At 50.8% G+C, this 26,621-nt stretch overlaps 1 protein-coding gene across 2 annotated transcripts in view; it reads left to right on the top strand.

The window, feature by feature from the left end:
* Positions 1-26,621, top strand: part of LOC143426471 (uncharacterized) — a 150,422-nt gene that overhangs the window by 12,667 nt on the left and 111,134 nt on the right. For both annotated transcript variants that reach the window (XM_076899954.1, XM_076899953.1), the window contains exons 2-3: positions 19,801-19,990; positions 20,550-20,734. In XM_076899954.1, the coding sequence (XP_076756069.1) occupies positions 19,801-19,990; positions 20,550-20,734 (375 nt within the window). The remainder of the gene's footprint in view (positions 1-19,800; positions 19,991-20,549; positions 20,735-26,621) is intronic.

Genomic DNA, 26,621 nt, shown 5'->3' with positions numbered 1-26,621 from the left:
GATAGTGCCGCAGTTGCCAGGCGATTTTTTCTTCTTTCTTTTTTAACTATAAAAACTACTTATTATTTATCGTAGAAAATGCATGCAGATTTCTTGGGTGCTCGATTGGTTGTTGCAACAGTAAAGAGACTAGTCACGAAAGCTTCCCATAATCGCAAAAAAAAAGGTGGAAGAGATCCGTTTCCATCGGTTTCTTATGAAAACAATTCCCAAGGCTCGTACCGTTAGCAGTCAACCAGGTCCACCGTAAATCACCTGTCGAGCGATCCGCTTATTTTTTTTTCTTCTTCTCTTTTAGCAGAATTCGTGAAGAGATCGCGAAACGGTGCCCGTACAAGGTGTCTCATTGTTCCTTCGTCTGTTCCTTTTTGCTCGTCCCCTTATCCGGGTTCCGTTGGGATCGGGCCGTTACTGTAAATATCGTTTCTGGCAGTTTTACGCCCGATATACGCCCCGCGCTGATGATATGAAATATCGCGATGCCACGCGGTGGTACGCGCGCTCTCCTACATTTTCACGGTCCACGTGGCAAGCATAATGGCGCCACGAATGGAAATGCGTCGCTAATACATTTCTGTTATCGATCGTGTCGTTTGATCCACGCGTGGGTCGGATCTAAATAGTTTCAGGCGTACTCGAATCGATAGAATACATTGGTAACTCGCGGGAGGCGGTTTGATTCAAAATTAGCGTTACGGGCTTTTTCCACGCCGGTCTCCTCGAACCATCGAGAAAACCTCCGACGGATAAGGCGCCGATTTCACGGTAAATATTGATACAATCGAGAAACTGCATACTCCGTGTCAATTCTACGGCCACTGCAACCGGATTGTGCAAACCATTTGCGCGTTATTTATCTTCCTCGTTTCTCGCGGATTTTCCACGGCTGTCGTTTCCATCCGTACTGAATTACGCATCGATGTCGTTACGAATACGAGAATATTCCTCAATGCCTGATATAACAGAATTCTTTACGACGCTGGCTGTCATATTCCATAATAGAATCGAGCATTCGAGGAAAGAAACAAGGTAGAGAGATCTCTGAAGAAACGCGGGATTTTCTAAGGGCGCGCGCGCTAACGAAGAGGCCTGGTTGCGAGATTCGCGTGCTCGTGGAAATAGGAGTGGGAAAAGTAAAAAGAAAGGGAAAGAAATGAAGGAGGTGCGAAAGAGGCGGAGGAGCCTCGAGGACGTCGCGTCGTCGTCGAGATCACAGGCGACACGCGTTGAAAGCGTTTACATGCCGGTGCTCTCGAGCCGTTTCCGCGCGAGAAGACACGACAAACCGAGAGCCCAGTCCCTGGTTGCATTGTCTTTGGATGACAGGAGACGTCCTTCGATTCGTGAGTGCACGCGAGAAGATTCTGTCTGCGCGCGTACACGGCACGCATGCTAGTATCTGCTACACGCGCCCGCCCCGGCGGTGCATTTACGATTTCGCAACCAGCCGACGATCGGCGTACGCGCGCATGTAACTACGCTCGTACGTACGCGCGTGCTTTCCTGTCGCGGGACACGACGCTCTTGAGAACAGCGCGAAGCTCTAATCCGCGACTCGTAAGTAGGGCCCTGGTAGAATCCCTCGGTAGGGATCCCTCTCTCGCGTTAAAACACTCGAACAAAAGGAAAAACGTACTCTAGAAAGTTGGGTAGATCGTTGTTTACGTCGTATCGCCGGATTCCATCCTCTCGTTTCTCGAAAGGTTACGTTCATTAAGACCCCGCGATTGTTGTCTGCGGTCCAATTAGACGGTCGACTACTCTGCCGCGATTGATTTATTTATCTCACGTTTGACTCGGTTCAACGTACCGCGGATTCGCTGTTCCTCCTACGTTTTACCACTCTCGGCTCGTCTCGCCGCGGGCATGGCCCTCCCCGAGCCCGCTCCGTTTCGAACACTTCCATAAGCAGAAGGGAATTCCAGCGGTGGCTCGCGCGGTTCTCGTAATTTCGCAGTGCGTCCACGGTCGCATTCTCTACTCGCGATGCATTAGCGATGCCGCGATGCCGACATAGGTACGCACCAGCCCGCCCTCCACCCGTCCCCGCAGTCCGCCCCGAAACGGAGTTTAAATCTCGCAGCCGCATCCGAGCGACAGCCGCAGGATTCTACCTCTTTTTCGAAACTTCGTTTGTTCCCAACTCCTTTATCTTTCAGAAACTATTCCCTGTACCGCGTTCTGCACTCCCGTTGCATTCGTGATTTTCTAACGTGCACCGTACGCGCCTATGTACGTACGCGCGTTTACTCCCGAGCAACGAACACGCACCACCGATTCTCCCACGCTTCCCGTCTAAATAATCCGTTGAAAATCGCTCGGTTAACAAGAAATAAGGGGTATCATTAACGGCACTAGCCGCGTAACGATGTCGGACGCCGGGTGTGATTGCTTTCTAATTGTTGCGTCGTGATGATCGCTCGCTACGTTCTGCCGTTTAGCTCCGTTCCCACTCGGCGCCGTCTCGAAACGCGAACATCGCTATCTCGAGGGAACAGAAGAATCGAACGCGCGATGTCTGACGTCAGTTTTTTCTCCGAGGAAACGTAGGATGAGTCGCAAGGACTCCATTTTTCCATCGATCCTAGCCGCGCGTACGTTAACGAGGGGAATGAGCGAACCGCGTGTCCCGTGAATTATTGTTATTATCGGGACCGAGATACCGTAGATTTATCATCGGCATCGCGTTTCGATTACAGCCCTCGGCCAGGGGGAGAGCATAATTTTCAATGCGACTGGGAACGCCGCCGCGTACGCTATTCGTTGACCCCGTTTCCCTCGGACCTTTGCATCGTTCAGATTGTTTAGCAAAGACAAACGAGCCGTTGCAAATTTATTTAGTCGGTCGAAAGCGACGCAGATACGCATCGGGATCGGAGGGAGGGTTCTCCCAGCCGCGTGTAGGCGAATATTTGTTAACGCATTTAATGAGGAGAGCCGTGGAACGTGGCTCTCCTCGTTTATTTAACGTTCCTACGTACGTTTACGATCGATCCGGCGCGGATCGTGATCGTTGAACGGTATTTCGCATACAGTGACCCCCGTTAATAAAACCACTTGTACAACGATCTCTTGCGAAACCGTTTTAACTACACGATGTGAAACGCTCCTATTGTCGGAAGAATGGCTAAGCACGCGTTTTTGTTTGCCCTGCGTATCGATCGATCAAGTCATAATAAAGTTACTCTTTATCGTGCAAGTTGAATTACATTGTTATTTATAGAGGTCACACGTCGATGGACTCGCAGTCGCGAGCATGACATCGGTACGAGAACGAGTGCGTGATCGGTAGTCGTTTCGTCTAAATACGATCTACGAACGGGATGCAATAGCTTTTGAATTAAGTAATGAGTCTATCTTATTGAGAATTTAAGCTAAATTGAATCGGTTCTTTACATTGCTATGGACAAATTTAATCTCAAGTTCTCCGTGCAACGATAGGAGAAGGAAGTTTTCAATTTGTTTGCCTTCTATGACGCAGATGCATTGATCGATCGAGCAAAAGCACGCGAACGCTGAATAACGATAAACACAACGGAAGCTCGATAAAATAGAGAAAGATCCGCGCGATAAAGATCGTGATTTCAGTTAAAAGTAACTCGGTGGGAAGAATAATCTACTTGTACGGTAACGTTCGCCCAAGGTGGTTTGAATTTAATCCGTGTAGAAGAAAATCACGCGTGTCGCGTCGTTAGCATCGCCGGTGTACGCACGCGTTCACGTTGATTCGACGATTTATTATCAGCGACGTACTATTTACGCGGCATTCCCGATGAATACGCGTTACGGTCGTCTTTCATTCGCTGCTCTTCCTGGTGCTACGATACCCGACAATGAAATATCGCGGTCGTATTTTATTCGCCGTTTTTCATCTCCGTTCAATTTAAAAATATAATAATTCCCCGCTCCGGCGAGGGTACCCGAGGAGAGCCGCGACGATATATCCCTCCGTTCCGACTTTCGCGTAATGACCACGCGAACCGACCTAATATGTAAATTCCAAGGTGCCGCGATTCGTACGCTGCTCAAAGGCGTGGCGAACATTCAATAATTTACTTCCCGGTGAACAGATGCATTTATCGCAACGTGACGCCGATCGTAGATCGCGCTACGTACGCGCTTATCACTCGCTCGGTGTTAGACGGAAAAATCTCGACGTCGATTAAATAGTCCTTTGAATCGTTCGACGACCGTTACGATTCTTTCCGTTCGGTCGAACAAACGGGTTGCATTTGAATAAAATTTCAGCTCGATCTCGCATCGAGCGCGAAATAAGAATCCTTATCGGCTCGAGGAGATCGAGGAATCCGGGACGCGGGTTTCTATAGATACGGGTACAATTCGGAAATAATAGTTCAACAGGCGAAACGAATCGAAGATACGCGCAAGTATAAATGTTTTCGAGCGATATTGTCATTCGACGGTGGATCGCGGCGATCTATGAATGGTGTACCGATCGATCGATGGAAGAACACCCAGGAGGCAGTTAAGAACGCGGTCGGCACCGATTTGTCGAGGCAGTTGTCAATCTCTCTCCATGTTGAGAGATACGAGCGCTTCGAAGGCAAGAAACGCTTGTCAAGGCCGTCGGCATTCGTATAGTAGAACGAATACCAATACTGGAGCACCGGGAGACGGATCGAATACGGTTCAAAGCGGATCCCAACCGCGGGTGCACGTTATCCGGGGGAAGCTGGCGACTTTTCTTGCGGTTTCGTGGTACACCAGAGTACGGTGTCTATTTTCGATGCGTTACGTAGATCGCGTTTAAAAAAGCGGCTACTTTCAAAATGGCGTATCGAGGTGGCATTCGGACGAAATCGGCCAAGAACCCGCGAACGTACCGCGGCTCGTCGTCCGCGAGGAAAATTGCCAATCCGATTCCCAGCCGTTAGGTTAAACGACCGCCTCGATCGCTCGACGCGCCTCCATTAACCGTCGAGAAGTAATTATGATGTAATCGATGGCGGTTTAATATTTTATAGATAGCCGATCGACCGGACTCGGCGTTCGTCACGCGTTGACTCGCCGGATGAAGCGATTAGCCGCGAAAAAATTCATTACTTTTTTTCTCTCGCAAGCTCATCTCTCACGGTATTCGCCGGTCACGTGTTTCTTCTAACTGTGGCTGCGTGATTTATGCGGGAGAAGGAACGAACGAATGACGATAATCGCACGTGTATTGTTCGTGTTTGATGGATGGTACGACGATGAGAATTTTTCCGCTATTATATTAACCGACGCGTGATCGTTTCTTATCTCGCGTTGGAATTAACAAGATACGATTTTCTTGAAATTACAGGATCTCGTTGAACGTCTTATTAGCCAGTGAGAGAGAGTGTCTCGTTTTTTGATCCTTGTCAGGGTCGAAGCAAAGGGGCAACCGTAGAAAAGTGCGTAGGCACGCGATAGCTTTCGCCCATCTGTTCATGTCAGGAAGGTCTCACCTTGCCAAGGTCCTCTAACGAATACCGCAGCCGCATTATGCAGCGGTTGTAGACATTTTTATGCAAATCCATTTAGCATTGTGTCGTGCCATCCGTTCCACTGACTAATCGGGCACCGATGCTCCGCGATGGCCGCGCGGAAAATTGTTTCTCGTTCGCTCTAAACTTAGCGCGCCTTGCGCAACCTATCTTTATTCGTGTCCCTTGTTTAATTTTTCTTGCCCCGTCCGAGACGTTTGCAAATTATGCTTTGTTACGGACGTACCGAGATTTACGTCACTCTCAAACGGATACGTCGAACGTTTCGCCGGGCTCGAATTTAGAGAGCGGTGGAAAATAGAATCGGAGTCAGCGGCAGGCGTCTCGAAGGAAGAAGCGGCGAGAAGTAAAAATTTCCTGGACGAAAAGTTTGTTGACTCGCGTTTCGTTGCACGATCGACACCTACCAAGGACTCCCCCATAGGCATTCGTCGAACATTGTGCAGCCGTTCGAAACATTTTTATGCAAATACACCTCTGGCATTGTCTCGAATGATTGGTTTCGTCGCTCGTCAGACGTTTTAATCGATTTCACGGGGAATTTATGACTCAAGCTGACCAAGCCCGTTCGTGGATCGTATACGTAACTCGGTATCGAGGCGGATCACCGATAAAAAGGAAACCATCGCGGTCGCTCGTTTCTCGATTTTCGCGTTCCCTTCTTAGCAACCCGTTCTCGTCAAAATCGTAAATCTTAGCGGAGCCCATTACCCCCGCGCAATTGCATGTAATTAGCGTTGACTTATTAACTTCACGGCTCCATTATCCACGGCTGTACACCGGGCACGTTTCTCGTATTACTAGCCTGCCGACTCGCGTCCAGAGAATACAGATCTGTTTTCACGTTCGTGGGAAATCTCTGCGATCTGACTGATGGCGAACGTACGTTTAAACATTCGCCAGCCTTTCCTCTCCCTCTTCTTCGTCCCCCTTTTCTTACTATTTTTTTTTCTTCTCTCGTTTCGCGCACGTCGCGCGCGTAATTGGGTTTTTGGAATTGAAACTGCGCGCTTGCATAATCCTCGCTGTACGCGAGGAGAATTGTGAATTACCGTCGAGCCGCACCGGCGCATATTATTAATTTCTGCGCGACGAAGGCCGCGAGTATAACGCTCGCTCTCCGATTGGCCAAAGTAATGCTCGGTTGTCCCTGACAAAAGAGATCTCTCGCGTATTAGTTAATATGTACACGTATACCGGCTCGCGCGCACAGTTTATCGGCTGCTCCGCTAATATGGTCGCGCCTTGCATACCTTCCGATCGTATCGATAATACGCGTGCTCATCGACGCGATCGAGCTGTCCAACTTTCGTCCTTCGCGACTCCCCTACGAAAATGGCTACGCGACGTTGGAATTCAGCGTTAGACCATCTAAGCGCGATTCTACGTCGACACCCACGGCAGCTACGAGCTCGCGGTACATCCGATCGTCGTGTTTAGAAATCGTTTTCGTCTCGTTTTTAATCGGCGCCTTTCGACTAATTGAAAACGAATTCACGAGACCCGTATTATAATAGGTGGAACTTCTATCTTCTCGATGGTAAAATGCAGTCGTGGCGCAGCTTTCCTTTGGCTCGAGTGAGTCAGGTTGTGATAATAACATAATAACAGTGGATCGGCGTTCGTGTAACCTTTGTTATCGATCTACAAGCTGATCGTGGTTCAAGTTGAGTGAGTAATTGCTACGGGCAGTTGCTTTGCCCCTGTCTATGCAGGTATTAAGTCGATCATAGCGCGCGGCGTGGCGCAAAGGAAATGCGGTAAAATACCCGTCAGGAATCGTGGAATGTCGAATAATATCGACGGTGAAAGCTTGTCGATCGACGAATAAACCTGTCGGGAAGCGTGGTTCGATCGAGCAGGATGCGCCGTTTGCACCTTCGCGCGCAGTATTTGCGTGGGAACTTGCAAATTGAAACGCGCGAAGAAGCGCAGGGGGGAAGCGAAGAGGATTTCGAATAAATCGATACTCGGTTATTTTACTCGCACAGGCATCCTTGCACGCAGGAAAAAAGAAACGGCGTCGACGCAGTAGTCGTGTCGAGCCAGGATTTATCGTCTCGCGTGCGTTGTCGTTCTGTTCCACATTATTCCTCGCGGTCGTAAAACCCTCTAGTTTCTCGTTCACCCGATAACCTTTCGAGAAATTCCTTACTTCCCCACCGTTTCGCGCGACAAACGTACACGCAGCCAATGCTACGTGCTCCGTCGGCTAAGCACCACGCTAATTTACATTGAATTCGTCGTTCGACGGAAATTTTCAGATAGCGATCCGCTGTTACGTCTCGTGGCTCGTTATGAAAACTCGGGATCACCCGGAACAATCGGTCGTTTGCGCGATTCCTGTCGTTAAATAGTCGCGATTAGGAATCGAACTTTACGACTCGGGAAATTTCGAATCCTACAAACGGAGATTAAAATTGGTTAACCCTTTAATGACACGGAACCGTTACCGCGCAAATTCCAAGGAAATATTCTTATCGCGTGTCTAGGATCACAATACAGGAGAGTAGTATCCCCTCGCAGCTATTTATTTCCGTCCTCCTCTTCGTTGCGCTAATTAACACGTGGAATATTATCAAATTCGTCGGATAAAATATAATCGACACGTTGAGGTTACACGACACGACAAGATCGTTCCGTTAATTGCATATGGATACGATTTTCGCTGTAAGGTTATGCGTGAATGTAAATACCCCTCTTATCGATTACTCGGCGAGCGTGCCGTGCCCTGCGATGTTATAAGCGTAATAAACGCGCTTACGTCTCCTCCTTCGTGACGCGTACCGACCACTGTAATTGCTAATTACTAATTAGACCAGCCAAACCTGTACTTCAACGGGGCTACAATAACTTCTAATCTGCATAGAGATTACTTTCCAGTAATTGCGGTTAAAATATATCGCTCGAGCCCGCTCGAAACCAGCGTTCCGTTTTACGCGCGAGCAGACCGAAGGTGGTCTTTTTCTGCTTCGATCGAGTCTACGCGTTGAACGTCTCGGATCGTTTGAAAAAGCGTGTCCTTTCGAACGCTCGAAAGAAAAGAACGAGAAAGAATCGGATACTATTAGCCATCTATCCTCTATTCTCTCATAAGCGCATCTGTCTTGCAGGACAATATCGCGTTAGATCCATCTTTAAGGATCTCCTTTCACCGTGGCAAAAAGAGCCACATAATGGGATGAGTAACGACAAGAGACCGGCCGGTTGCGAGCGTTGCGAAAACTTGCCGGTTCGGCGTGCCAACCGAAGATTTATCGAGTATGCGTCCATAGCTCGCGCGCGTGCCGTTCCATGCCCACTTGGGGACCAATTTTTTCCACGGCTATCATCCGATGAAAATTATTCCCGTGGAAACGTCTCCACCACGCCTCGCTTACCATTCGCTCGTGTCTCCGGATGAGTTACGACCACTCTTTCTTTCGCGCTGGACGCGATTTCCATCCGCGCGTTAAGAATTCTAACATCTCGAACGGAATTTCTCGCGTGGCACGCGCGACTTTCGTTCGAGCTCGCCTTTGAGCCGTACCGTTACCGGCGCCAAGCGGTTATCCGCTCCGCGACCTGCTCTATCATCCATGGGAATCATACGGTGATAAGGCGCGCCCCGTTCGATCGAATAACCACCGATAATAGAGGACTGTAGGTCAACGCGGTGATGCCAGTCTAGTACGGAGATTAAAGTCGCCTGGCTGGAAGACCCGTTAGCGAAACGGATCCGCGCGTATTCTTACAGCCACGCCAACTTCGTTTTCCTCGTTTCCACTCGCCGGTAGTTCCGACCTGCTCGCGTTTACTTTACCGCGGCACACTTTCTGGCTTTCCTGCCGGAAAAAATGACCAGTCGCCTTGGAACCGTTCCATACTCCTCGCTTCCTCGAATCTTTGCTTCCGTTTATTCGTCGTTCTTTAAACGGGAACTGGAAGATGTTCTTGGACAAGATTAGATCTACTTTTATCACGCTCGAAGGTGATCACTAGGTGGAAGCGTATCCGCGTTGTCGAGGATTCAAGCGGAATTTCTCCGTTCTCGAGACGAGAAAGAGATAGCGCGCGTCGAACCACGCGTTTTCGATTTTTAACGTCGATGACATCACTCGAAGGCTCTCGAGGATACGTCGCTCGTTACGAATTCTGATTCCGCGAAGCCGTTGACATCCTTTCGATATCCTCGTGGATCGCGAGCACGTTTTTGGATTCGATCGATGTGGAAAAAGTAGGCGGACGAGGCATCGAGGAAGGCGAGCCGTGCCAAACGATCATGCTAATTGCAGTTTCCTTCGTTTCGGCCGCCATCGTTGCGCCGCGCCGCGATCGAATCGTATACAATATACCACGTCACTCGCGTACCTTACCATCGATTGCATTCCGCGATTATAATATCCAAACAATTCGAATTGTTCGCGACGCGGTGTCCTTAACTTCCGCAGTGGGTTACCAGCGACATTTTTCCCTCGAATATACGAATTTAGCGGACGAGGCCACTTAAATGCGGCGAGGACGAAACCTTGCCGCCGATATCGCCGCAAAATTACGATAATTATGCTAATTCGTGCGCGACGCGATGACGCACGGCGAACAGTAAAGGCCGAACAAGTGGGTGCCTCTACTTTCACCATTATCGTAACGGTACACTCCTGCACTCTAATTTCTTAGCGTGTCACTGGTCCGTGGCTTGTATCGGGTTCTCTGCCCGCGTATAATATTATATTTTCGTTACGATTCGCGGGTGCACGCTCGTTTTCTACCAGCGGAACGTGCCTCGCACGTAATCCGGTTATCATCCGGCGTGCGATTGCACACGTAATCGGTTGTACAAGCTGGAAATCTATGTAAACGATCGACGCGGGACCGTGCTGCTCGCCCCCGATGTTTACCGTGAAACGCGGAATTTCCGAGAACCATCGCGTCGACGTGGCTGAGAGCACCGCGAGATCGTCAATTCAATGGTCCTGGTAACAGTTCCGTTCTTGCGAAATCTGCTCACTGTTGCACAGAGATTTCCAATTGACAACCTGTTGCCTAAACTCCACCTCGTTTCTCCCTTCGTTTCCAATGAATGCTCATCGTTGGCGATCTCACGTGTTCTATAATATGATATACTTTATCGCATCGCGCGATACGTACGTGCATACGTATCGCGATAAAATATCGAGCAGCCAGTTTAACAGAAAAATAGAAAATCACCGCGATCGTTTCGCCTCGAGTCCCCAGCGAATCCTTCTTTGCTGCAAACGATTTCGCAAGGGACGCGAGAGTCACGGAATACCGAGCGGCTCGATCGAATTTTCGTGGAAACGTTTAGCATTTTCGCGGTGCCGTAGGTTGCGCAAACGCCTCGTCGTTATGCCGAAATTTCCATCGAGTCGAACGTTCTTAACCGATAGAGTCGTAGGCTGTACGACTCGAGAGGGAGGCCGCGGATTCGTTTGCGAAATCGAATCGAGTGGCCAGCCGTTTGTTCCGGGCAGCAGGCGATCGCGCGCGTACTACGATCGCCACGAACGATCCGTGGCTGCACGCTTCTCTCGCGTGCTTGCGCATTCCAGCAACGATCCGATCTAGCGCACGCATGTCGCCGGAGAAACGATTAATTATCATTACGCGCTCGTCAACCAACGTCCCGGGGCCTGACAGGCTTGCCCGATGCGATCCTCGGCTCGATCGGTGGACGAGTCAATTCTTGTTACCCGGCGTGATTCGCTGCAGGGCAACGAAGCCTTCGATCTCGACACAGTTCTCTGTTGCATCCGGAACTTGGATGCTATTTTATCGATCCTTGAAATTAAACAGAACGTATCTGTGCTCGCTCGACAATTGGTTACACTGTTGCTAATCTGAACTATTGAAGTTCGAGCAACATTCTGTTGGCAAACGTTCGGTAATGTCTTCTTGTACTATTAATAAGGTGTTTTGCCAGATTGTTTATGTAATTACAGACAACGTAGAGACTGGCTACTTCAGTTATTTTTAGATGAAATATAGTCGATCGTTCTTTATTCAACATAGACCGCCTGATAGTTGCAGGCAGCGTGAGTCACATGGTTCGCGCGGCGATTTTCAGTTAATCGACCGTTAGCAGAATTTGATAAAGAAGCAATTTGAATGCATTTAAGCAACAATTAAACGCAGCTAGAATTGCGAGGTTCCGTTGAACCGTTCTCGTAACTCGTGCATCACGGACAGACATTCCAGCGCCGTTTTCGGAAACCGCCTTGGTACGTATTGCGAAAGAGAATGGTACGGCAGCGGCGGATTAGTCATCGAGGAGAATTTTAATCGAGTCGGCCAATTAACTTACCGTCACGAAACCAGATGGGGGACCTCGCGAGAGATCGATCGAGGAAACGTCCGGGACAAATCGAGAACCACGCGTCGCGTTTCCCCTTCGAGACCATCGGGGAAAACGTTCTCGAAGCCGTGTCGTAACTTTTCATCGCCGATCCATAATTCGCGCGACCGGCTGGGGGGGCATCCGATCGAGCGGAACGTTCGAACAAGCTACACGAAGCCACGGATCGAACGTATGCTTTTCCAGTTTCGAAAAGATCCAGGAACTGACCTTCTGCGGCGATCTAAAAAACCGCGCGGATTCCGTGTCAGTGGGTTAACCGTGCGAGCAACGCGAGCGCTCGGTCTCGCGCGTTTCTGAGTTTACTCTTTTCAACGGTTCGAAGATTGCCGGTAATCGTGCGTGGATTAGCGAATGGGACGGATTAATTATCGCGAATCACTGTTACCGCGTAACCCGTTATCTCAGCGTGTTCGCGCGTCCGTGACTGAGCACAATAAGTGCCCACGCGTCGAATCATAAACGCGCGAAATTTATCGCCAGCTCAAGGATCTGTTTGTCGGTCGTAAACTCGACGGGTGACACTCGGGTGTTAAAAACGTCGCCGAGCTTCCTCGATCGTATCCGCTCGATACGATCGATCATTCGTTTCGAGAGGTCTTTCGTTTCCTAAATTCACCGTGAACGAAGGTGGTGAAGGCGATGAAGGAGGTGCCATCATCGTTATCCTCGAACGCTATCCTCGAACTCGCTCGATACGACTGGATTATTCGCGATAACATCCGCAAATAGGTGTGTACTAGGTAAACGCGATAACGTATGAACGCGCAACATGCCATTTTGTAGATTAACGTCAAGGTTCTACCGTTTAAACAAAGTCGACAGCAGAAGAATCTAATCCATTACCGTGAACGCGAATAGTTTTTCGTCGCGCAGAAACCGACCGTTAAGTCGTCTGACACGCGCGGAGCCACCCACGCGAATCGTCCTTCCCGACAGCTCATTCGTCTTGCCTTTTTCGCACCGAGGATCATCCTGCTGACCTAGAGAACCCGAGTAGGTGTCTCCTTTTTTCCCCCGTCGTTTTTATTTCAACGACAATTAATGCAGCCTGCGAGCAGACGTTGCCTTGACTCGAACGGTTGATTTATGTTAACGTCCCTCGCTTTTTCCCCCCTTTATTCTTTATCTGTTTCGCGAACGCGTCCCGAATCGAAATCGTCCTCTTGGGAGCTGGGTTCTTGCCGCGTCGAATTTCGATAGCTCGACACGCGTTACCGGCGCGTTACCATTGTCGATCGACGACAACGAGACTCCCTTGGGCTGGCATTCCTCTCCGCTGCTCGTCCCAGCGTCCCATCGAACCTTGAGAGCACCGCGAGGGCACCTGTGCCGCGGAAAATCTATTTCGGACCGTATAGATTCGGCGATGCAACGCAATTGGTTACAGACCAGCGAAGTGACGATTCCAGGAAATTTACTTTCGACGATGGGAGATCAGTGGCCCCTCATTGGGTCGTGCAAATTTAGACCGAGTGAACGTCTATTCTCGACGTAGCCCAGCTATGAGGCAGAAGGAGGATCTACGGCAATCCACGCGATCGACGAAAGTGCTTACGCGTGCCACTGCGACGTCTACAACAGACCCGAATCACTGGTCACTCGGTACTCCTTCGACATTCGAACGATCGGTTACCGGTACAGCCACGTTTCGTTTCCCTTTCGTCCGTGCACGGTACTCGTGAAATTCAAATCGAAATCAAAGATCGCCGCGTCGCAAAACCGATCGAAACCGCACGCGTAACCACCGACTGGTAGGAAGTTTACTGAAACGAAGCTACGTTGATAAAGTTTTTCTCGGAAGGTAGGTTTTTCGCGCGAACGATCTCGCGGATGTGGTAAACGCGGCAAAGCAACGGACCGCGATAGATATCGAGCGGAGCTAAACGGAGCTCGTTCGCGCGAGGAGCATGTGCGTTTCGAAAGCAGGTCACCCTGCTCTAGCTAGATTTTACTATTTCCGACCGCTGCATCGCCACCTCCGTGAGTGGTGAATTATTCAGACGGGGACGTCGTTCGACGCTCCATCGCGCGTCCTCCGCGGAGCCGATCTCGCGTTTCGCTATTTTTCCTATTGTCCCGCGCCTCTTTGTGCGAACGACTCTCAGCGGGCGCATTGTGAACGGCATAAAGCGTAAACAGTGGTTAGAAGCCTTTAACCTCGGGGCTCAACCGCCGGAAACACCAGTGAATCCTAGCTTCCTGTCGCGGTTTTCTACGCTGATACGTACGCTCGTTGTCATCCCGTTACGACGAATTTCGACCACCGTTACCGGCCAGATGAAACAATCTTGACAATTGTCCAACTCGTGTAATTTACTCGCGCCAATCAGTTGGCCGGAGAAAAAAAAGATTCTTACGTCATTTCTTTATAGCTTCGTTCGGATGATTCATGTCGTCCACGGGAAACGTTACAGAAAGTCGACCTCTCGCCATTTACCGAGAGAACACGCGCGCGAAATTTTTTCTCGTACGTTTCCAGGTATATTTTGCTATTAAACGAGCATCTGGCACATCGTAAATAAGTAATGCGCGTTTCACCGGACTGATGGAACGGCGCTCGAATGGGACCGTTATCAGGTGTTATTTAGAAATAAACGAAATGGAATATTTATTACTCGTAAACGTAGACCGGGCTCTAAAGCACGGTAGCGTTACCGTTTAACCCTCTTTCGCAAATCGCGCGACCGTGGGAGGAACTTTCACAACGCGAGCTACTCCGGGCCAGGGCGCAGCGGTCTCGGGTGTTGTGCTCGGTTGTTCACGGTTAGAACCGCCTCGTTCGGTGCATAGAAGCGCGGGGTTCATCGGAATTCCCTCGCTGAACGATTTCAGCTGGAACGATAGTTTTCAAGCCACGATGTATAATGCATCGCGCGCATCACGGCCGATCCGCGCGGTGAATGGCGATTTTTCATTTAACGCCCGTGTTCTCACGAAACGGCGAGCCAAACAGCCTCACAGGGCTCGCCAGCCCGTTCATTTGTCGTCGTACTCGTCGCCGTCGTCGCCGTCGCCGTCGCCATCCTCTACCTCGTGGCACAGAGAGACCGTGTCGATTCTCCGGGCGAAAGGAACGACCCGCGAGAGGAGGCTGTGCGTTGTGTCGGTGCTGGTGTGTTGCGACTCGACGAATTGGTCCGGTCGTTCTAGCATGGGCGAGGCCTAGAATCGCATCGACGCGTACACGCCTGTCGACTGCATCCATCCACATTCGCACGCTTTTTTTGCCTCCACGCAGACCGGTAGCTTTAAGACCATATCGGTCGCATGTGTGTACACACGCCGTGGAACCTCGTCTACCGGGTGTTTCCGATGGAAACGTCTCGATTCAGAAGCGAAGAGTACTGGTCTGATATCGCTCTTTTGGCTAATCGCGGTAGAACAGCGAGTAATCGCGTTATTTTTTCGATGGAATGTCCAAGTGGAAATTAATCGTTGAAGTTTATGTATTTAGACTGCTCCCAGCCCGATGATAAAACGGAGCCACTATGTAATCAATGCGATAGTGGAACTCGTTCAAGTTCCTGATAGTCTTACAATTTTAACCGCAATGCCTCGGGTGTGTACATGGTAGATACTTCTATAAATAACGGTAGGAACACTTTAAAGACGTCTTGTCGCTTCATTACGCAATTACCGACACTTCAACCGATGCCATTAAGCGTTTTATTGCTCCATTGAATTTTTTTACGAGCATGGAAACCGCGATAAACAGTTCTGCTCGGCTGTTAAAATCTCGGGGCGTAAATTTCTTTCGCCACTTAGTAACCAACGATTTAAATATTTGACGAACCAGTGTCATTGGATTAGGCGATCTTACCCAAGCGAGCGTATCTCTTTGCGTAGACCGTACGTTCTTGTCCGCGGTACCGACGTGTCGAGCTATATATACTTACTTGGTATGGCCTTCGTTCCCTCGGTTGCATGACAATCATACCTCTCGATCCATTATTGGCAGCCGTTATTGGCTAACAGCGTTTCGGCGGGTGCACGTGCTCCGCGCACTTGTCGAGACGAACACCGTCAACGAGCAAACGATACTCCCATCGTATCGAATCGATCGTTCGATCCTCCGTTCGAGCGAGAACGCTTCTCTTTCTTCGTTCGATTCGATGCTGGAGGATGCTCGTAAAACAATGCCCGACACGCGCTCCTCCAGCCCCCTCAATCATCCGTCGCGGTCACTTTCTTCTAACTCGAGCCCCTCTGTCCACTGGTAATTGGCTAATGATGTAATTCTCCGAATTGAAAAAAATTGCCCTCGTTGCCACGTGCCGAGACGAAAATCTACTCCAGCCTGAAACGTCCGGAACAGCGTTCAAAATGGAGACGATGCACGTTCCAATTAGCGTTGGGTACTTTGTCGCTTTTACTGATCTCAGTAGTTGTACATTTTGCAAACGGATCTTAACTTTTGATACAGATATTACAATCTTGCTATGAAGTTGTATTCTTCGAATAAATTGACGCGCTTTAACATTTCGAGATAGATGTTTTCTACACCTGTCGCTCCACGTTGAACTACTTTAGGCGAACTTGACTGAAAGAAACAGATTATCCCGGGTGAAGAAATAATTTGTCGAAAAAAGTAGCTCTCTTTCACGGATGTTTGACTTGATTCAGAACTGTTACTTCGAATAGTTTACGCTCCGCTGGCAATTTATTATAATCCCGTGGTTGTTTTCCTTAATTGTACCCAGAGACCGGCCGCGGGAAAGGTTCTTCCTGTAACGCGAAGTGCTATTACTACCCGCAAATTAGGTTATCTCGCGTTACTCCGAATCGCAACGACGTAACCGATGCAAGAACGTATCGTTTGCAAGAAAAAACGAGAACTCCGCTTACATCACGTCTGCTGGCGCAGAGACTGTATCGCGGAAATTCTAATCGAGCTTAAACTGGTAATCGCGAAATGATTAATGGTTTCTCTGAATGGTTCTTAATCTCGCGATTGCTCGATGTCCGCGAGCAAGGAATCGGATCAGCGCGTCGCGCAGGCTCCTCCCTCGATCGTTCGAGGGCGAAGGAAAGAGAAAGAGAGAAAAGAAAAGAAAAAAATAGCATCAGAGCCGCTCTCTTCCGCCTGGATAGAATGGCCTGGCTCGTGATCGATGTAACGACGCTCATTGTCCCGTAATGAGCCTGGGAGGGACAGGATGCTCCTTGTGCGCGCGCGTTCGCTCCGCGGACGCACGGTTCTGACGCTAGTTGCGAAGGAGCCGGCTGTGGACCTCGCGATCGACACGTCTGGAGAAATTGCGGCGACGCGAGGAAAGTATGTTCCACGGTTGGGAAGAAAGTTACGTGCACCGCATCGACGCGTAGAAGCGAGACGACGCGCGGCTCGTTCGAACGGAACGGCACGATCCGCGATCGATGTCTTCGAGACAGAGAAATATCGTCTACGAGTATCGGTGGCGTCGTCGGGATCGAGCTTAACGAAGAGGCGTTTAATCGGAACGAAAGTTTGCGAGGCGGTTAGAGGCAATTTCCGGTCGGCGGGGGCTCCGACGGTTCGCGTCCTCTGCTCGTGTTTCTCTGTAACATCGGTCGCGAGCCGAACGGCGATGGAAAAAGGGCGAAGTGCGAAACGAGAGGGGGACAGAGAGAAAGGGAAAGGAAGCCTCGCTCGGCGAGGCTCGAACCTCGAAGCTCGAGCGACTTGTAATTTCGTAGCTGTCCGGCAGCGCCGAGCGATACGGTAAAAGAAGCAACAGGCTCGATCGTTAGCCTAATATTAACATCCATAAAGCGCGATCGCGTGTTGCGCGAGACGTCTGGTTCGTATCAAATGTTTAATTACAATATAAAGGTACCAGCGCCGCAGCGGATGGTTGTAATCCATTCGAATTTCGCCGAATAAGGATGATTTAAGGGCAGCTTCTCTTGCCTTGTCGCGATATTACGTTCGTCAATGCCAAAAAAGAGAGGAAGGCCATGGTTGTGTACGAGGAGAAGAAGGAGGAGGTGGAAGGCTGGGTAAAATGAACGAAGGAAGGAAGGAAGGAAGGAAGGAAGGAAGGAAAGAGAAGGGAAGGGAAGGGAAGGGATGGAAAGGAAAGGAGGAACTCGCGAGTCCTTCGCGATCGAACAGGATGAATGGGAGAATGGAACGGCAGTACGAGAGGGAGAGAGAGAGAGACTGGCCGGTATAATTATGCAATTTAGATTCAGCTCTACGATTCCGGTTTTGGTTTTATTAAAAGCGAGAGTGGGCGTACGCGCGAGTGCTCGCCCCTTCTGATCGGGAGTATCTCTGTACCGAGGCAAAAAAAAAACTTGGCCACGAAGATAATGCGTTTCTTGTTTAAACGAGAGGTTAATCTCGTACGCGGTCGTAACGGTTCGCGGTTTCGTATCGAGGAGATTGTACGACGGCAGCATCTGCGCTGATCCGCGCGTTCTGTGTCAGCATGTGAAATCAATCGAGATTGGTTGTCCAATTAGAGCGGCGGTGCACGAACGAAGAAGTCGAGGTTAGATGTTGAGGACCTAATAACCGACAATTGCTCGTGGAAAGCTTAGATAGGGGAGTATTCGACTTATCGAAGAAACTGGATGCTATGGCGGAGCATTATCGTTGCATCGGTACACAAAAAGGCGCGGTGTTCATCCGAAAGTACAGCTATCGCGAGTTGCTCTCTGAAGGCAACTTCACCAGTGTGCAAATAGTACATATCTCTATATATTCCCTACATTAAACTTTCCGAGTCTATCGCGACTGCGAATCGGAGCGATTCTCACAATCAGACACGCGTAACGTCGTTCCTTTCGATAATCGAGGAGAACGCCGTCTTTCGTCTTCGTCGAGATGCGGAAAGATTGGAGAGGAATGCGCGAACCGGGACCAGAAGAGAACGCGCGAGATTCCTGAACGGGGCGTAAGCGCGGCGCGTTACGCGAAGAACAAGGATTTTCGATATGATTAACGGTACGTTCGAGGTGGCCGCGTCGACTACCGGATTCTTACGATCCATACCGATCGTATCGATGATCCTCCCGATTCCCTGGTACCGTCGATTGTTCGATGGTCACGAAAGAAAGAATCGCCCGTTGCGTGGCTCTCTGGTGTTCAGCCAGTGGCTGGGCGCAGCCCAGGAGGCCTGTTCCGTGAACGACGATTAGAGAAGATCGGCGTCCGATGTCGGGTGTAAACTGGCCGTGGCTTATCGTCGTGAAACGAGATTAAATTGCATTGTCCGAGAGCCGTTACCGTGCCAGCGATAATTACCACCGCGGCGTAAAGTTGCCAGCGAGGTCGCGGGTTAAGCACGGCGGGTAGCCGTGATCGCAATTTTCGAGTTCTCGCCCCGCGATTCGACGCGTCCCGCGGGACGGCGGGAGTAGCAGTATCGTCTACCGGCTCGATTAAACCTCGCTTAAGAGAAACCTGTCGGCTTTGTTGGAATTCAGAGGAGGCGTGGAACGTGCGCGACTCACGGCGGATGAAATATCGTTGCACTTTGTAAAGCGATGTAGAGCTATTTCCGAGTATTAGCGTCGGGATAGTGGATCTGGCCGAGTAATCGGTGCATCGCGCGGCTCGATTCGATCATCGTATCGAGGCGCGCAGCGTCCGTTATCTTTGGAATTTCAAAGGGCGCCGAGGTGTGAAAAAATTGCGGTGAAAAAGGCCGAGGGTATTCGACAAATTGCACCCCTTACGCGAGCAATAACGAAGCTGCGCGCACAGTTCCTCCTAACCTTGCCACGCGATCTCTTTTTACGATCTAGTAATTACATAGGGTGCCCCATATAAATACTTTTGTCTCGAGGACACAGAAACGGGGCGAGTATCGGGGCAGTCTTAAAACTGGAGTAAAATCACGTCTTCGGGGCCGGTATCGCCGGCGATACGAAGAAATATGTATCTCGTAACCTCGAGCGTGCTGTTTTCTTTTCACGACCGCTTATCGTTGCTACGTTTTTTACCCGTGATCCCCTTTTCTCCGATTCCAGCTACCCGGCGCGTCTCCCGGAGCTATTTCGACCGTGGTCGCTCCCGTCTTGTTGAAGTACCGAGTCTGCAGGCCCAGACTGTTGCTCGCCGGCTCCAGAGCCGAGGTCGATCCAGCCGCCGATGTAGGACTGCTGCACGGAGAGGTTCTGCTGATCGAGGACTCCGCGAGACAGTACGATCCGATAGGAGGTGAGTCTCGACTGGTTTAATCAGGTTTACTCGGTGAAAGACCAGTCATAATAAGGGAATCGGAAAGTTATCGAGTGAACCTCGTTAAAACGAATTTGTATTTCCGATTCAAAATATATGGAGTACACGTGGGGATTAGTTCTACTCTCGACATACGAATTCGTTCTAATTTGTTGGGGTAAAAATCTTTTTGCGGCTAAAACTTTTAAGATCGAGAAACGTTTTGCGTAACGCGTAGGCACGTGGATACCTCGCGTGCATATTATTTTCTATTTGTCGTACGCGAAAATTTTCCGTGTAATCGCAGAAATAGAGTCGGTCCAGCTATCGCTGTTGAAACTTCCGTGTGCAAGCCGTGGCCTTTTGCGAGAACCTCTGCTGTACTCGAACGTTTCGTAAGCATTGCAACCAGCTTTTATCAGAGGTCGAACGACTTATCACTGTATTATTCGACCCCCGATGCTTGCGAAACGGATGGGATACAGTTCTTCCAAAAGAGCGCACGACTTGAACCCGACGATAGAAGTCTTTATTTTTCCATTATTCCCTCACGTTCCAGACACAGATAGGAGATACAGAGCCACGGAGAAGCTGCTCCACGCCGAGGAGGAATACCACGAAGCTCTGTGCAGCGCGAAAGAGCTGTACGCAAGGCCATTGGCGCGAAACTATCCCGAATTCCACGATGTCATATTCCAACCGCTCGCGGATCTTGCCGCGGTCACTTTTGAGCACTGTCAGAGGGTGAGTCTCGAGTTCGAAGCGCCTCTTCTTTTCTTTTTCCATCGGAGAACCGATGTTCGCCAGTCCTGAACGCGATGGTAGGTCTCTTCTTATCGACCGACTGTGGGTGACCTATCGCAAGGCTGGCTGAGCGCCTCGGTTGAGAGATGGCGGCACACGAACCGCGCCGCGCGTCGTTCAAGTTCGCGCCGGCACCTGTTACTTCTTCGACATCGCGCGCGCGTTGCCTTTCTCCCGGCGTGTCGCAATTACTGCCCCGGCTCTTCAGCCTGCGTAACCTTTCGCGAAACGGAATCCCAGATGATCGCGGGCCCCGCGAGATAAAGTCATCTCCCGCTGGCATCCCGATAAATCGTTCCATATCTAAAGGGGGATCCATGGAACGTTTCAGAGCTGAACCCTCGAGGCGATCCGCGCACGATCGCGTGTCTTCGAATTCGGTGCTTCTTTCGGAGTTCGCGAGTACGTTGTAAACACCTCTCGAAGAGCGCGTAGTTAGGTGGCAAAACATATCCGGTGCAAGAAAGCGTGGAAAGACGATCGTCGACCGGCGTGCAAGGTGTTGGCTGTTAAAAAGACCGTGGAAAATAATAGCGTGGTCAGGGTCTGCTGGCGACTGATAAGGCGATCCGTGGCTAAGAGCTGGTGCGCGCGTGTTTTCTTAGGGCTGACAATAAAGAGAGAACGGCTGTCCTTCGGGTGTAAACACAAAGCGAGCGCCGGCTGGGAGCTGGTTAACGAGTCGGGATGAGCGATGACGGTGGTTAGCACCCTCATAAATATTGACTTTTACAAGAGGACCGGGCTGAACGAGCGCGCGGAGGACGAGGCTGCAGCAGCCTCGTAAAGTGAAAAAGCCTCCGCGCGGCGGCGATGGCGAAAGATCGTTGCGCCGGATCCGGGCGAAACCGAGTCGCGGGAAACGCCCTGCCCGTTTTATCCAGCGCGTTCTCGTACGTCGACGGTCATCAATAACGTAGTGGCCGCCGCAAAAAGCATGCAAATGCGCGGGGCCCGTCGGTGAATCTCGCTCGTCCGCGCGAAACGATCGCTGCTATCGGTCGCGCGTATCAATTATGCCACGCGCACCGCTTTTTAAAACCGTACCGAGCGTGTACCGAATATCACTCGATCTGACTCGGGCACGGCCGATCGGCGAGCCGCACGGTGCTCTGAACACGGCGCACGTAGTCGCAGATCATTTTCGTTTGATATCGAATTTATGGGAAGGCGGTAGCCGGTCTCGGTTTTCCTTTTGCGTTCACCTTTCTCTCTCGGAACGATTCGCTAGAGCGATCGATCGGGCCGAAGCCATCAATGGAATTCTTAGTCATTGAGCAACGTGAAAGGAAACGCTGCGTTCGCGGCTGTGACTAATCACCGTGCTCGCCGCGATCGCGCGTTTCTGGGACACGTTTCGATCTGCAAAAAGCATCGTTCCGTTTAACACCGGGGCTTATCGGTTGATTTAGAACTTTGCGAATTTTGCGTTCGATTCTGCGATTAATTCTGCGAACGAAACGAGTGTGTCGCTCGCGAATTAGCATGGAGATCCCGCGATCTAACGACGAGAGGTACGCGAAGGCTCGTCGTCCAGCTCGATTCGAGATTGCCGCGCGGCGCAAAACCTCGCGGCGAACCGAAGGTTAATTAGCGAAAACGCTTCGAATCGCAGGCGGTTGGCTGCGTACCCTTTTTATTCCGGCTGGTTGTCGTCGCGCGGCCCCCTCTGCCGCGTAGCAATTTCACTTTGGAGCCACCTCGGGGCCAGACCGCGGGGGCAATTAGAAGCAATCGCGCACCTGGAAGGCGAGGGAGACTCGGCTCTCCTTCGCTGGCGCTTTGTTCCTCTTCCTCTGTTTTTCTCTCTTCAGGGAGGACACGGACCGACGTATCCTCTTTATTTTTATTCCCTCGCTCCGCGAAAGATTCTTCGACCGTTCCCGTACCGCGGTCCAGCCTTCTTCTTCGCTCCGCTTCCTCGAGAAATCTCCACGGATTCCTCGAAGAGGATCTCTAACGATCGGCTCATCGTTAGAGCCCTCTTCTTCTGGATCGACGACCAGCGATCGTTCCTCTCAAGGAAATCCACCGAAATCGACTAGTAGAAATTGTCTCGTTTGACAATCGAGCATACGATCCGCGAGATCAGCTCCAGTGCCGCGTAACAACCTTTCTCTGTTTGTTCTCGCTGCTCGATCTTTCTCCGGTTGCTGTTCTACGCGGTACAACCGTAAATTACGTTTTTGCGGGAGAGCAACGCGCCACGGTGACCGCGGTCACGGCGGCTGTTGAAGAGCAACACGGTGATCCGCGCGTGCACCTGCGATGCGCTGCCACTCGTTGCCAACGGGAATGCGACCATCCTATCGACGAACCAACGCCCCTCTTGCCTTTCGTTTCTCACCCTCCTTCACCGTCCGTTTCTCTGATTTTCTGCTTCCTGATTGCGCGTGGCAATGTCAGTCGGTCGTCCTTGAGACGAAGGATAAGGTTGGTCGATATCGCGGGAAGAAAGTCGAGATTTATATCCGACGGGTAAAAGTACGCGATGGTAGAAAACGGACGGCGAAAGAAACGATCGCTCGGACGCGAGACGGTCGACTCTCGCGGTAATAAATGGCGAACGAAGTTCATATTTGGTTACATCGTGCCAATCGTCGTTACCCCCGGTGGACGTGCGCCGCGGTAATATTCACGCAGCTGTGCAGGTCAGCATTTTTTGCGGGAACGCGAGAATGTGAAAGCACACAGCGCCGTCGGAAACCGGTGATTTCGCGAAGATCACCTTTCTTGCTACCACGGCTCTTCCCGAAACGTTCCGGTGAGAGTTGGTTAACAGAATTTTTCTGGACCACGATCTTCTGGCCACGTGGGTGATCCCACCTGCGGCTGTTTGTAAATTGAAAATACGCTCGACCGTTTCAACCACCGTCTCGTCCGCGCTCTCTATCCGAACAGACGCTGCGCGCTTCGAAACGGTTCAACGATCGCAACCGATCGCCTATGACCGAATTCCAACCGCGCTCCATCGTTGACCGTTAATCAGAGCGTGTAGACGAGCAAATGGAATTTTGGCTAACGATACCTGTTGCTGCAGATAGACGCTAGATAATCAACAGGTTCGGTAGAAAAAATAAATGGCCCCGGTACATCGAGCTCATTGCTGGCCCGTTAATGAGCGGCCAGTAGTCCGACTATAGTTAACAGTCCTCTCCTCGAGTACCCCTAGGTCGATACAGCCACGAGCCGGATATTGTTCGTAATCCAGCTTAATGGTTATGGATGTTAATTACAGCGTGGCTGTAATTCCGTAATCAGGCCACACGAGGGAGGAGGCAGATCGGTAGAGAGGACGGAGAATGACCAAGAAAAGTCGGGCCAGCATCGCGTGTCGTTGGGAAATTTCGCAGATGGCGCGTGGAGATAGCTGGTGACGGTAAAGGACGGGGAATAAAAACGAAGGGAATGTTGGAAAATTAATTAAGCGGCACGCACTGATCCAGCGGGACGTAGATTATCGCAGGGAGATGAAAGAGATGAAAAGATGGTACCGACGCACGGGTCCAGTTTGCTCTTCGCCACCTCGGTGGACCGAGGGAATGGAGCGATCGGTAATGGCGAAAGAGCTCTCGGTAGACGTAATTTTATTCGCATTAGGGCGTCGCGCGTCGATTCGACTGGTTCTCTTTTTCACGTAGCGTTTTCGCAACTCGCGCAGGGGCGAAAAAATATGGGAGATGATGGAAAGTGGAGCAACGAGAGGCGCGCGACGCGGTGCGCGGGTTGCCGAGAAAAAAAGGAGGAGACGAACGTGCGGCAGGAAAGTGGATGATCGCCGAGGCATTTTGTCGGGAAAGTGGACTGCTGGGATACCGGATCGCCGAGAATGGTTTCGTTTTCATCGGCAAGGGTCTCTCGTCGAATATTTTCTCGTTACTTACCCTAAACCAATTTACCTATTCATCTTGCTCCGCGTACTCGTTAAGCGGCCGCGATCGTTTCGCAAGCGAAATCCTCGCGAGCGGGCGAGAGAGGGTAAGAAGAGGGGCACCGAAGAAAGTTTCTCACGTTGCGAGAGGAGTAACGCTCGGTTAATTTGCAACGCGTAAAGTGCGTCTACTATTAATTTCTTGGTACCACGGAACAAAATTGCGAGCCGGCGAAGAGCCGTTCGGTCGGGCCGCGCTTATCCATCACGTCAAACGAACTCCGGCAAGTTTAATACCCGCGATTTCAGCCTCTCCATCTATGTCGCCGTCTAACCCCGTCTCCTCCGACAAAGAAATTCCACGGGACGGATTATGTGTAACGCGCGTCCGCGCCGTGACGCGCGCGAGCTTTTAGCGCGCGTTGGATAAGAACGGAGCCGCCGCATCACGCTTCGAACCGAGGAATCGGAAGAACGAACGAAAGAAAGAAAGGAGGAGAACGCGCCACGGGGAAATAAAACTCCGCCGACACCGAGGGCTTAATCACCGTCCTGGCTCCCCTTTTAGCGGCGACATTTATTCCTGAGACGCCTCGGACGGGGGCGTTGAGTGGCCACGGACGCCATTCCGTCCCAACGCGCGATACCGCCGGAGCAACTGACAAATACCGTGTACCCGGATGTTCAATCGTCCCGATTGCATCGCTAATGGGACCAGTCCTCTCTCTATCGATGTCCAATTCCTTCTCGCCTCGCCGCGCGGACTCCGTTGCATCCACGGTTTCGGTATTACGTTATCGAGCGTAATCGCGTTGATTCGCCGCGCGAATTATACCGCTGTCTACGCATTATACCTGGAACAGGTAAACGCGGACGCGTCGCGAGAGGATGTGTTCCACGTTCATGTATGCGTCGACGCTCGCGACGATTCAATAGAGAAGAATCTATTAACAGTGGCGTTGGAAAGTACCAATTACAAAGCATCGCAGAGGTGTAATTGCCAGCTGCTTCCGCAGTTCTGGGTGTCCTCCTGCGCTTACGCACCGAAGGCTCCTTGAGAGCACGCGTGACATCGGTGAATTCGTCGCTAATTGAAAACCTCGTTCCATTTCTGCGCCACGAGCGAGCGTATGCATATGTATACGTATGCATAATCGCTTCAACTTCTTCATCGAATTCCGTTGGTCAAGGATTCGTCGCTTGTTTAACGTCATTATACATTCTCGGGTCGTCGAGAAAAAGGAAGGTGGTTTCCGGTGGAAAAGAAGCGCGGGGAGACCACGAGGACGCCGCTCTCGTATCGAGGCGAGCGATTAATCAAACCGTTCCTCCCCCCCGATCTCTCGAACACCCCTAGAGAATCGCGAACCGTTCTCACCGCGGCACTCTTTTATCCGGGGACAGGAGAAAGTGCGTTCCGTGGTATACACGCGTTCGTTCGCCGTTGTTCAGCCGTGTGCGTGGACGCTGAACTCGTTCTTGCGTTGTCTCTGTTCGCTCTCCAGACGTTTCTCGCCTTCGTGCTCGCCGATTCGATGCTGGACGCTGTTCGAGGATCGCGAGAATCGAGAGGACGTTACGTCAAGCGTCTGGTGTCTGAGAAGAATACGCTCGTTAACGCGGAGCATCTTCAACTTCTGCTGGACGAACTCGCGTAACCGCGTACAACGGTTGTGCAACCGTGGAAGTTGCGATTCGTAGAGTTCGTACGCGAAATTTCTAAAATTCGAACACACCCGGACAACTATCGTAGCGTTGGATAGGATAGGATTAATGGTCGAACAGCGAGAAACAAGGCGCGACTAGTGGAATTACTAACATAATCGAGCCAGATTGACGCCGATCGTGACGGATCGATAAATTTCCACTGATATCGAATCGTTGGCTGGAATTCGAATCGCGCACCTTTCCACGTCACGATTCATTCCATTACGCTTCCATCTCGATGCTCTCTCT

The sequence above is a fragment of the Xylocopa sonorina genome, chromosome 8 (genome assembly GCF_050948175.1).
Source record: "Xylocopa sonorina isolate GNS202 chromosome 8, iyXylSono1_principal, whole genome shotgun sequence".
Taxonomy (NCBI): Eukaryota; Metazoa; Arthropoda; class Insecta; order Hymenoptera; family Apidae; genus Xylocopa; species Xylocopa sonorina.
This window is presented reverse-complemented; position numbering and strand designations above follow the sequence as displayed.